The 13,061-nt window shown below is 55.8% G+C and overlaps 2 protein-coding genes across 2 annotated transcripts; both read left to right on the top strand.

The window, feature by feature from the left end:
* Positions 1–1,424: 1,424 nt before the first annotated feature.
* Positions 1,425–7,966, top strand: LOC139566672 (mucin-2-like; the record flags this gene model as incomplete). Its single annotated transcript, XM_071387928.1, has 3 exons — positions 1,425–3,278; positions 3,675–4,250; positions 7,811–7,966. Coding segments are annotated over 3 exons (2,586 nt in total), but the record flags the coding sequence as incomplete, so codon positions are not given.
* An 837-nt stretch (positions 7,967–8,803) lies between these two features.
* On the top strand, positions 8,804–12,871 carry LOC139566673 (mucin-2-like; the record flags this gene model as incomplete). Its single annotated transcript, XM_071387929.1, has 2 exons — positions 8,804–9,532; positions 10,823–12,871. Coding segments are annotated over exons 1-2 (2,604 nt in total), but the record flags the coding sequence as incomplete, so codon positions are not given.
* Between the last annotated feature and the right edge of the window lie 190 nt (positions 12,872–13,061).

Consider the following 13,061-nt stretch of genomic DNA (forward strand, 5'->3'; position numbering starts at 1 on the left):
CGGCTCCCACTACAACAACAGCGGCTCCCACTACAACCACAGCTGATGTTACAACAACCACAGCGTCACCCACAACAACCCCAGCTGCTCCCACAACAACCACAGCCGATATTACAACGACCACAGCGGCTCGCACTAAAACCACAGCGGCTCCCACTACAACCACTGCGGCAACCACAACGACCACAGCGGCTCCCACTACAACCACAGCGGCTCCCACTACAACCACTGCGGCAACCACAACGACCACAGCGGCTCCCACTACAACCACAGCGGCTCCCACTACAACCACAGCGGCTCCCACTACAACCACAGCAGCTCCCACAACAACCACAGCTGATGTTACAACAATCACAGCGGCTCCCACTACAACCACTGCGGCAACCACAACGGCCACAGGGGCTCCCACTACAACCACAGCGGCTCCCACTACAGCCACAGCGGCTCCCACTACATCCACATCGGCTCCCACTACAACCACAGCGGCTCCCACTACAACCACAGCGTCTCCCACTACAACCACAGCGTCTCCCACAACAACCACAGCGACTCCCACAACAACCACAGCGGCTCCCACAACAACCACTGTGTCTCCCACTACAACCACAGCGACTCCCACAAAAACCACAGTGGCTCCAACAACAACCACAGCGACTCCCACAACAACCACAGCGGCTCCAACTACAACCACAGCGGCTCCCACTACAGCCACAGCGGCTCCCACTACAACCACAGCGGGTCCCACTACAACCACAGCGGCTCCCACTACAACCACAGCGGCTCCCGCAACAACCACAGCAGCTCCCACTTCAACCACAGCGGCTCCCACTACAACCACAGCGGCTCCCACTACAACCACAGCAGCTCCCACAACAACCACAGCTGATGTTACAACGACCACAGCGGCTCCCACTAAAACGACAGCGGCTCTCACTACAACCACTGCGGCAACCACAACGACCACAGCGGCTCCCACTACAACCACAGCGGCTCCCACTACAGCCAAAGCGGCTCCCACTACATCCACATCGGCTCCCACTACAACCACAGCGGCTCCCACTAAAACCACAGCGTCTCCCACTACAACCACAGCGTCTCCCACAACTACCACAGCGACTCCCACAACAACCACAGCGGCTCCCACAACAACCACAGTGACTCCCACAACAACCACAGCGGCTCCCACTACAACAACAGCGGCTCCCACTACAACCACAGCTGATGTTACAACAACCACAGCGTCACCCACAACAACCCCAGCTGCTCCCACAACAACCACAGCCGATATTACAACGACCACAGCGGCTCCCACTAAAACCACAGCGGCTCCGAATACAACCACTGCGGCAACCACAACGACCACAGCGGCTCCCACTACAACCACAGCGGCTCCCACTACAACCACTGCGGCAACCACAACGACCACAGCGGCTCCCACTACAACCACAGCGGCTCCCACTACAACCACAGCGGCTCCCACTACAACCACAGCTGATGTTACAACAACCACAGCGTCACCCACAACAACCCCAGCTGCTCCCACAACAACCACAGCCGATATTACAACGACCACAGCGGCTCCCACTAAAACCACAGCGGCTCCCACTACAACCACTGCGGCAACCACAACGACCACAGCGGCTCCCACTACAACCACAGCGGCTCCCACTACAACCACTGAGGCAACCACAACGACCACAGCGGCTCCCACTACAACCACAGCGGCTCCCACTACAACCACAGCGGCTCCCACTACAACCACAGCAGCTCCCACAACAACCACAGCTGATGTTACAACAATCACAGCGGCTCCCACTACAACCACTGCGGCAACCACAACGGCCACAGGGGCTCCCACTACAACCACAGCGGCTCCCACTACAGCCACAGCGGCTCCCACTACATCCACATCGGCTCCCACTACAACCACAGCGGCTCCCACTACAACCACAGCGTCTCTCACTACAACCACAGCGTCTCCCACAACAACCACAGCGACTCCCACAACAACCACAGCGGCTCCCACAACAACCACTGTGTCTCCCACTACAACCACAGCGACTCCCACAACAACCACAGCGGCTCCCACAACAACCACTGTGTCTCCCACAACAACCACAGTGGCTCCCACAGCAACCACATTGTCTCCCACAACAACCACAGCGGCTCCCACTACAACCACAGTGGCTCCCACTACAACCACTGCGGCAACCACAACGGCCACAGCGGCTCCCACTACAACCACAGCGGCTCCCACTACAACCACAGCGGCTCCCACTAGATCCACATCGGCTCCCACTACAACCACAGCGGCTCCCACTACAACCACAGCAACTCCCAATACAACCACAGCGTCTCCCACAACAACCACAGCGACTCCCACAACAACCACAGCGGCTCCCACAACAACCACTGCGTCTCCCACAACAACCACAGTGGCTCCAACAACAACCACAGCGACTCCCACAACAACCACAGCGGCTCCCACAACAACCACAGTGTCTCCCACAACAACCACAGCGGCTCCAACTACAACCACAGCGGCTCCCACTACAGCCACAGCGGCTCCCACTAAAACCACAGCGGGTCCCACTACAACCACAGCGGCTCCCACTACAACCACAGCGGCTCCCGCAACAACCACAGCAGCTCCCACTTCAACCACAGCGGCTCCCACTACAACCACAGCAGCTCCCACAACAACCACAGCTGATGTTACAACAATCACAGCGGCTCCCACTACAACCACAGCAGCTCCCACAACAACCACAGCTGATGTTACAACAACCACAGCAGCTCCCACTTCAACCACAGCGGCTCCCACTACAACCACAGCAGCTCCCACAACAACCACAGCTGATGTTACAACAATCACAGCGGCTCCCACTACAACCACTGCGGCAACCACAACGGCCACAGGGGCTCCCACTACAACCACAGCGGCTCCCACTACAGCCACAGCGGCTCCCACTACATCCACATCGGCTCCCACTACAACAACAACGGCTCCCACTACAACCACAGCGGCTCCCACTACAACCACAGCGTCTCCCACAACAACCACAGCGACTCCCACAACAACCACAGCGGCTCCCACAACAACCACTGTGTCTCCCACTACAACCACAGCGACTCCCACAACAACCACAGCGGCTCCCACAACAACCACTGTGTTTCCCACAACAACCACAGTGGCTCCCACAGCAACCACATTGTCTCCCACAACAACCACAGCGGCTCCCACTACAACCACAGTGGCTCCCACTACAACCACTGCGGCAACCACAACGGCCACAGCGGCTCCCACTACAACCACAGCGGCTCCCACTACAGCCACAGCGGCTCCCACTACAGCCACATCGGCTCCCACTACAACCACAGCGGCTCCCACTACAACCACAGCAACTCCCAATACAACCACAGCGTCTCCCACAACAACCACAGCGACTCCCACAACAACCACAGCGGCTCCCACAACAACCACTGCGTCTCCCACAACAACCACAGTGGCTCCAACAACAACCACAGCGACTCCCACAACAACCACAGCGGCTCCCACAACAACCACAGTGTCTCCCACAACAACCACAGCGGCTCCAACTACAACCACAGCGGCTCCCACTACAGCCACAGCGGCTCCCACTACAGCCACATCGGCTCCCACTACAACCACAGCGGCTCCCACTACAACCACAGCAACTCCCAATACAACCACAGCGTCTCCCACAACAACCACAGCGACTCCCACAACAACCACAGCGGCTCCCACAACAACCACTGCGTCTCCCACAACAACCACAGTGGCTCCAACAACAACCACAGCGACTCCCACAACAACCACAGCGGCTCCCACAACAACCACAGTGTCTCCCACAACAACCACAGCGGCTCCAACTACAACCACAGCGGCTCCCACTACAGCCACAGCGGCTCCCACTACAACCACAGCGGGTCCCATTACAACCACAGCGGCTCCCACTACAACCACAGCGGCTCCCACTACAACCACAGCAACTCCCAATACAACCACAGCGTCTCCCACAACAACCACAGTGGCTCCAACAACAACCACAGCGACTCCCACAACAACCACAGCGGCTCCCACAACAACCACAGTGTCTCCCACAACAACCACAGCGGCTCCAACTACAACCACAGCGGCTCCCACTACAGCCACAGCGGCTCCCACTACAACGACAGCGGGTCCCATTACAACCACAGCGGCTCCCGCTACAACCACAGCGGCTCCCGCAACAACCACAGCAGCTCCCACTTCAACCACAGCGGCTCCCACTACAACCACAGCGGCTCCCACTACAACCACAGCAGCTCCCACAACAACCACAGCTGATGTTACAACAACCACAGCGGCTCCAACTACAACCACAGCGGCTCCCACTACAGCCACAGCGGCTCCCACTATAACCACAGCAGCTCCCACTTCAACCACAGCGGCTCCCACTACAACCACAGCGGCTCCCACTACAACCACAGCAGCTCCCACAACAACCACAGCTGATGTTACAACAACCACAGCGGCTCCCACTATAACCACAGCGGCTCCCACTACAACCACAGCAGCACCCACAACAACCACAGCCGATATTACAATGACCACAGCGGCTCCCACTATAACCACAGCGGCTCCCACTACAACCACTGCGGCAACCACAACGACCACAGCGGCTCCAAGTGCAACCACCACGGCTCCCACTACAGCCAAAGCGGCTCCCACTACATCCACATCGGCTCCCACTACAACCACAGTGGCTCCCACTACAACCACAGCGTCTCCCACTATAACCACAGCGTTTCCCACAACAACCACAGCGACTCCCACAACAACCACAGCGGCTCTCACAACAACCACAGTGTCTCCCACAACAACCACAGCGGCTCCCACTACAACCACAGCGGCTCCCACTACAACCACTGCGGCAACCACAATGGCCACAGCGGCTCCCACTACAACCACAGCGGCTCCCACTACAGCCACAGCGTCTCCCACTACAACCACAGCGTCTCCCACAACAACCACAGCGACTCCCACAACAACCACAGCGGCTCCCACAACAACCACTGTCTCTCCCACTACAACCACAGCGGCTCCCACTACAACCACAGCGGCTCCCACTATAACCACTGCGGCAACCACAACGGCCACAGCGGCTCCCACTACAACCACAGCGGCTCCCACTACAGCCACAGCGGCAGCCACTACATCCACACCGGCTCCCACTACAACCACAGCGGCTCCCACTACAACCACAGCGGCTCCCACTACAGCCACAGAGGCAGCCACTACATCCACACCGGCTCCCACTACAACCGCAGCGTCTCCCACAACAACCACAGCGACTCCCACAACAACCACAGCGGCTCCCACAACAACCACTGTCTCTCCCACTACAACCACAGCGTCTCCCACAACAACCACAGCGACTCCCACAACAACCACAGCGGCTCCCACAACAACCACTGTGTCTCCCACAACAACCACAGCGGCTCCAACAACAACCACAGCGACTCCCACAACAACCACAGCGGCTCCCACAACAACCACAGCGTCTCCCACAACAACCACAGCGGCTCCCACTACAATCACAGCGGCTCCCACTACAACCACTGCGGCAACCACAACGGCCACAGCGGCTCCCACTACAACCACAGCGGCTCCCACTACAACCACAGCGTCTCCCACTACAACCACAGCGTCTCCCACAACAACCACAGCGACTCCTACAACAACCACAGCGACTCCCAAAACAACCACAGCGACTCCCACAACAACCACAGCGACTCCCACAACAACCACAGCGGCTCCCACAACAACAACAGGGTCTCCCACTACAACCACAGCGGGTCCCGCTACAACCACAGCGGCTCCCACTACAACCACAGCGGCTCCCGCAACAACCACAGCAGCTCCCACCACAACCACAGCGGCTCCCACTACAACCACTGCGGCTCCCACTACAACCACAGCGGCTCCCACTACAACCACAGCTGATGTTACAATAACCACAGCGTCACCCACAACAACCCCAGCTGCTTCCACAACAACCACAGCTGTTGGTACAACAATGACAGAGGCTCCCACTAAGATCACAGTGGCTCCAACTACAACCACAGCGGCTCCCACTACAACCACAGCGACAACCACAACGACCACAGCGGCTCCCACTACAACCACAGCGGCTCCCACTACAATCACAACGGCTCCCACTACAACCACAGCTTACCTCACAACAACCACAGCAGCTCCCACTTCAACCACAGCGGCTCCCACTACAACCACAGCGGCTCCCACTACAACCACAGCGGCTCCCACTACAACCACAGCAGCTCCCACAACAACCACAGCGTCTCCCACAACATCCCCAGCTGCTCCCAAAACAACCACAGCCGATGTTACAACGACCACAGCGGCTCCCACTACAACCACAGCGGCTCCCACTACAGCCACAGCGGCTCCCACTACATCCACAGCGGCTCCCACTACAACCACAACGGCTCCCACTACAACCACAGCCTCTCCCACAACAACCACAGCGACTCCCACAACAACCACAGCGGCTCCCACAACAACCACTGTGTCTCCCACAACAACCACAGCGGCTCCCACTTCAACCACATCAGCTCCCACTACAACCACAGCGGCTCCCACTACAACCACAGCGGCTCCCACTTCAACCATATCAGCTCCCACTACAACCACAGCGGCTCCCACTACAACCACTGCGGCAACCACAACAACCACAGCGGCTCCCACTACAACCACAGCGGCTCCCACTACAACCACAGCGACTCCCACTACAACCACAGCGGCTCCCACAACAACCACTGTGTCTCCCACAACAACCACAGCGGCTCCAACAACAACCACAGCGACTCCCACTACAACCACTGCGGCTCCCACTACAACCACAGCGGCTACAACTACAACCACAGCGGCTCCCACTACAGCCACAGCGGCTCCCACTACAAACACAGCGGCTCCCACAACAACCACAGCAGATCCCACTACAACCACAGCGGCTCCCACTACAACCACTGCGGCTCCCACTACAACCACAGCGGCTCCCACAACAACCACAGCTTACCCCACAACAACCACAGTGACTCCCACTACAACCACATCGGCTCCCACTACAACCACAGCGGCTCCCACAACAACCACAGCTTACCCCACAACAACCACAGCGACTCCCACTACAACCACAGCGGCTCCCACTACAACCACAGCGGCTCCCACAACAACCACTGTGTCTCCCACAACAACCACAGTGTCTCCCACAACAACCACAGCGGCTCCAACTACAACCACAGTGGCTCCCACTACAACCACAGCGGCTCCCACTTCAACCACATCAGCTCCAACTACAACCACAGCTGCACCCACAACAATCACAGAAGCACCCACAACAACCACATCTTCTCCGTCAACACCGACAGGAGCTCTGACAACCACAGCCATCCCCACAACAACCACGTATGCACACACAACAACCACAGATGCACCCACAACAACCACATCTTCTCCGGCAACAGCTACAGCAGCTGCGACAACCACAGCCATCCCCACAAAAAACACAGCCATCCCCACAACAACCACAGCTTCAGCCATAACAACCACTGCTTCACCCACAACAACCACATCTTCTCTGACAACAACTACAGAAGCTACAACAGCTTCCTCTACAACAACCAAAGATGTTCCCACAACAACAGCTGAGGCTCCAACCACCCAAGTCATCCTAACAACAACCACAGATGCACCCACAGCAACCACATTTTCTCTGACAACAAGTACATCACCTCCCACAACCTCAACAGCTTCCCCTACATCAACCAGAGCTTCTCCCACAACAACGACAGCTGTAGCAACAACACCTACAGCTTCTGCTACAACAACAACACTTTTTGCTCCAACAACTACTGTTTCCCCAACCACCGCATCCACTGACCCTCCAAGAGCAAATGAAGGTGTACTTATTCTACAGTTCCGGCTGAATCGTAACTTTTTGGAACCCTACAAAATGCCGAAGTCCAAGGAGTACCTTTATCTGGCTTTAAATGTCACAACTGAGGTATATGTTGATCATTAACATCAGCACGAATATTGAAATGGACATTTCAAACAAAACTTGCTTGTGAGTTATTTGTACGTATTACATATTTGGGGGTCCTTTAATTGCTTATTGTGTGCATTGATATCTTTCTACAGTTGAATCAAGGATACAAAGGAATATATCCTGTAATCTTCCTCAGATGCATCATCATCAGTTTCTGGTATGATTAGATTTCATTATGGTCCACATTTCTACAACTTACTTAATTGCAGGTAGAAGATGAGTATTAATCACATGTTAACCATTCTTTAATAATACTAATTCTACTAATAACAATAATAACTTTTATTGCATTTCACATCAATTCTATTATTTGATATTTAGGTCTGGATCTGTGGGTGTGACAACCAACCTAATCTTCACAAACCAGTCTGTGGTCCCTAACATTACAAATGTAGAGGACTCTCTCAAGACATCCATCAACACCTCGACAGTCTTCTTGGACATTGTTACTGGCAGTATCAATGCTGGTAAGGATTAATCTAAACACAATACGTATTAAAAATGGAACACATGATGATGGGGGGGGTGGGGGGGGGTGTAGAGTTGTTGGCCGATTAGCTGGCCTTTGGTATTGGGTTGACAAACAACATTTAGTTGAGCAAGTTTTTCAGATTTCTAGAGTAATTCTGATGGTCCAAAACAAATATTTTTTTCATACAGAACTCCAGAATAACACGACTACTACTACCACCGCAACCACATCTACAACCACAACTGCTCCCACAACATCGGCTGCTGCTACGAAAACAACAGCTGCTGCTACAACAACCACAGCTATCCCAACAACAACCACAGCTGCTCCCACAAAAACAGCTGTTCCAACAACAACCACAGCAACACCAATGACATCTACAGCTGCGGCCTCAACAAATACAGCTGTGGCAACAACAACCACAGCTACACTCACAACAACCACAGCTTCTCCCACAACAACCACAACTGCTCGCACAACAACAGCTTCTCCCACAATAACCACAGCTTCTCCCACAGCAACCACAGCTGCTGATACAACAACATCAGCTACTCCCACAACAACCACAGGTTACCCCACAACAACCACAGCTTACCCCACAACAACCACAGCTTCTCCCACAACAACCACAGCTGCTCCCACAACAACCACAGCATCTCCCACAACAACCACAGCGACTCCCACAACAACCACAGCGTCTCCAACAACAACCACAGCGGCTACCACAACAACCACAGCTGATGTTACAACAACGACAGCTGCTCCCACTACGACCACAGCGGCAACCACAACGACCACAGCGGCTCCAACTACAACCACAGCGGCTCCCACAACAACCACAGCGTCTCCAACAACATCCCCAGCTGCTCCCACAACAACCACAGCCGATGTTACAACAACGACAGCGGCTCCCACTACGACCACAGTGGCTCCCACTACAACCACAGCAGCTCCCACTTCAACCACAGCGGCTCCCACAACAACCACTGGGTCTCCCACTACAACCACAGCGTCTCCCACAACAACCACAGCGGCTCCCACAACAATCACAGCTTACCCCAATACAACCACAGAGGCTCCCACAACAACCACAGCGACTCCCACAACAACCACAGCGGCTCCCACAACAACCACTGCTTCTCCCACAACAACCACAGCGGCTCCCACAACAACCACAGCTGATGTTACAACAACCACAGCGTCTCCCACCACAACCCCAGCTGCTCCCACAATAACCACAGCTGATGTAACAACAACAACAGCGGCTCCCACTACGACCACAGCGGCAACCACAACGACCACACCAGCTCCCACTACAACCACAGCGGCTCCCACTACAACCACAGCAGCTCCCACTTCAACCACAGCGGCTCCCACTACAACCACAGCGGATCCCACAACAACCACAGCAGCTCCCACTTCAACCACAGCGGCACCCACTACAACCACAGCGGCTCCCACTACAACCACAGCGGCTCCGACAACAACAGCGACTCCCACAACAACCACAGCAGCTCCCATAACAACCACAGCGACTCCCACAACAATCACAGCTGATGTTACAACAACCACAGCGGCTCCCACAACAACCACAGCGTCTCCCACAACAACCCCCGATGCTCCCACAATAACCACAGCTGATGTTACAACAATGACAGCGGCTCCCACTACAACCACAGCGGCTCCCACTACAACCACAGCGGCTCCCACTTCAACCACATCGGCTCCCACTACAACCACAGCGGCTCCCACTACAACCACAGCGTCTTCAACAACAACCACAGCGACTCCAACAACAACCACAGCGACTCCCACAACAACGACAGCCTACCCCAATACAACCACAGAGGCTCCCACAACAACCACAGCGACTCCCACAACAACCACAGCGGCTCCCACAGCAACCACTGGGTCTCCCACAACGACCACAGCGTCTCCCACAACAACCACAGCGGCTGCCACTACAACCACAGCGTCTCCCACAACAACCACAGCGGCTCCCACAACAACCACTGCATCTCCCACAACAACCACAGCGGCTCCCACAACAACCACAGCTGATGTTACAACAACCACAGCGTCTCCCACAACAACCCCAGCTGCTCCCACAATAACCACAGCTGATGTTACAACAACAACAGCGGCTCCCACTACGACCACAGCGGCAACCACAACGACCACACCAGCTCCCACTACAACCACAGCGGCTCCCACTACAACCACAGCAGCTCCCACTTCAACCACAGCGGCTCCCACAACAACCACAGCGGCTCCCACAACAACCACAGCAGCTCCCACTTCAACCACAGCGGCTCCCACAACAACCACAGCTACTCCCACAACAACCACAGGTTACCCCACAACAACCACAGCTTACCCCACAACAACCACAGCTTCTCCCACAACAACCACAGCTGCTCCCACAACAACCACAGCATCTCCCACAACAACCACAGCGACTCCCACAACAACCACAGCGTCTCCAACAACAACCACAGCGGCTACCACAACAACCACAGCTGATGTTACAACAACGACAGCTGCTCCCACTACGACCACAGCGGCAACCACAACGACCACAGCGGCTCCAACTACAACCACAGCGGCTCCCACAACAACCACAGCGTCTCCAACAACATCCCCAGCTGCTCCCACAACAACCACAGCCGATGTTACAACAACGACAGCGGCTCCCACTACGACCACAGTGGCTCCCACTACAACCACAGCAGCTCCCACTTCAACCACAGCGGCTCCCACAACAACCACTGGGTCTCCCACTACAACCACAGCGTCTCCCACAACAACCACAGCGGCTCCCACAACAATCACAGCTTACCCCAATACAACCACAGAGGCTCCCACAACAACCACAGCGACTCCCACAACAACCACAGCGGCTCCCACAACAACCACTGCTTCTCCCACAACAACCACAGCGGCTCCCACAACAACCACAGCTGATGTTACAACAACCACAGCGTCTCCCACCACAACCCCAGCTGCTCCCACAATAACCACAGCTGATGTAACAACAACAACAGCGGCTCCCACTACGACCACAGCGGCAACCACAACGACCACACCAGCTCCCACTACAACCACAGCGGCTCCCACTACAACCACAGCAGCTCCCACTTCAACCACAGCGGCTCCCACTACAACCACAGCGGATCCCACAACAACCACAGCAGCTCCCACTTCAACCACAGCGGCACCCACTACAACCACAGCGGCTCCCACTACAACCACAGCGGCTCCGACAACAACAGCGACTCCCACAACAACCACAGCAGCTCCCATAACAACCACAGCGACTCCCACAACAATCACAGCTGATGTTACAACAACCACAGCGGCTCCCACAACAACCACAGCGTCTCCCACAACAACCCCCGATGCTCCCACAATAACCACAGCTGATGTTACAACAATGACAGCGGCTCCCACTACAACCACAGCGGCTCCCACTACAACCACAGCGGCTCCCACTTCAACCACATCGGCTCCCACTACAACCACAGCGGCTCCCACTACAACCACAGCGTCTTCAACAACAACCACAGCGACTCCAACAACAACCACAGCGACTCCCACAACAACGACAGCCTACCCCAATACAACCACAGAGGCTCCCACAACAACCACAGCGACTCCCACAACAACCACAGCGGCTCCCACAGCAACCACTGGGTCTCCCACAACGACCACAGCGTCTCCCACAACAACCACAGCGGCTGCCACTACAACCACAGCGTCTCCCACAACAACCACAGCGGCTCCCACAACAACCACTGCATCTCCCACAACAACCACAGCGGCTCCCACAACAACCACAGCTGATGTTACAACAACCACAGCGTCTCCCACAACAACCCCAGCTGCTCCCACAATAACCACAGCTGATGTTACAACAACAACAGCGGCTCCCACTACGACCACAGCGGCAACCACAACGACCACACCAGCTCCCACTACAACCACAGCGGCTCCCACTACAACCACAGCAGCTCCCACTTCAACCACAGCGGCTCCCACAACAACCACAGCGGCTCCCACAACAACCACAGCAGCTCCCAATTCAACCACAGCGGCTCCCACTACAACCACAGCGGCTCCCACAACAACCACAGCTGAAGTTACAGCAACCACAGTGTCTCCCACAACAACCCCAGCTGCTCCCACAATAACCACAGCTGATGTTACAACAACAACAGCGGCTCCCACTACGACCACAGCGGCAACCACAACGACCACAACAGCTCCCACTACAACCACAGCTGATGTTACAACAACCACAGCGTCTCCCACAACAACCCCAGCTGCTCCCACAATAACCACAGCTGATGTTACAACAACAACAGCGGCTCTCACTACGACCACAGCGGCAACCACAACGACCACACCAGCTCCCACTACAACCACAGCGGCTCCCACTACAACCACAGCAGCTC

The sequence above is a fragment of the Salvelinus alpinus genome, chromosome 39, assembly GCF_045679555.1.
Source record: "Salvelinus alpinus chromosome 39, SLU_Salpinus.1, whole genome shotgun sequence".
NCBI lineage: Eukaryota > Metazoa > Chordata > Actinopteri > Salmoniformes > Salmonidae > Salvelinus > Salvelinus alpinus.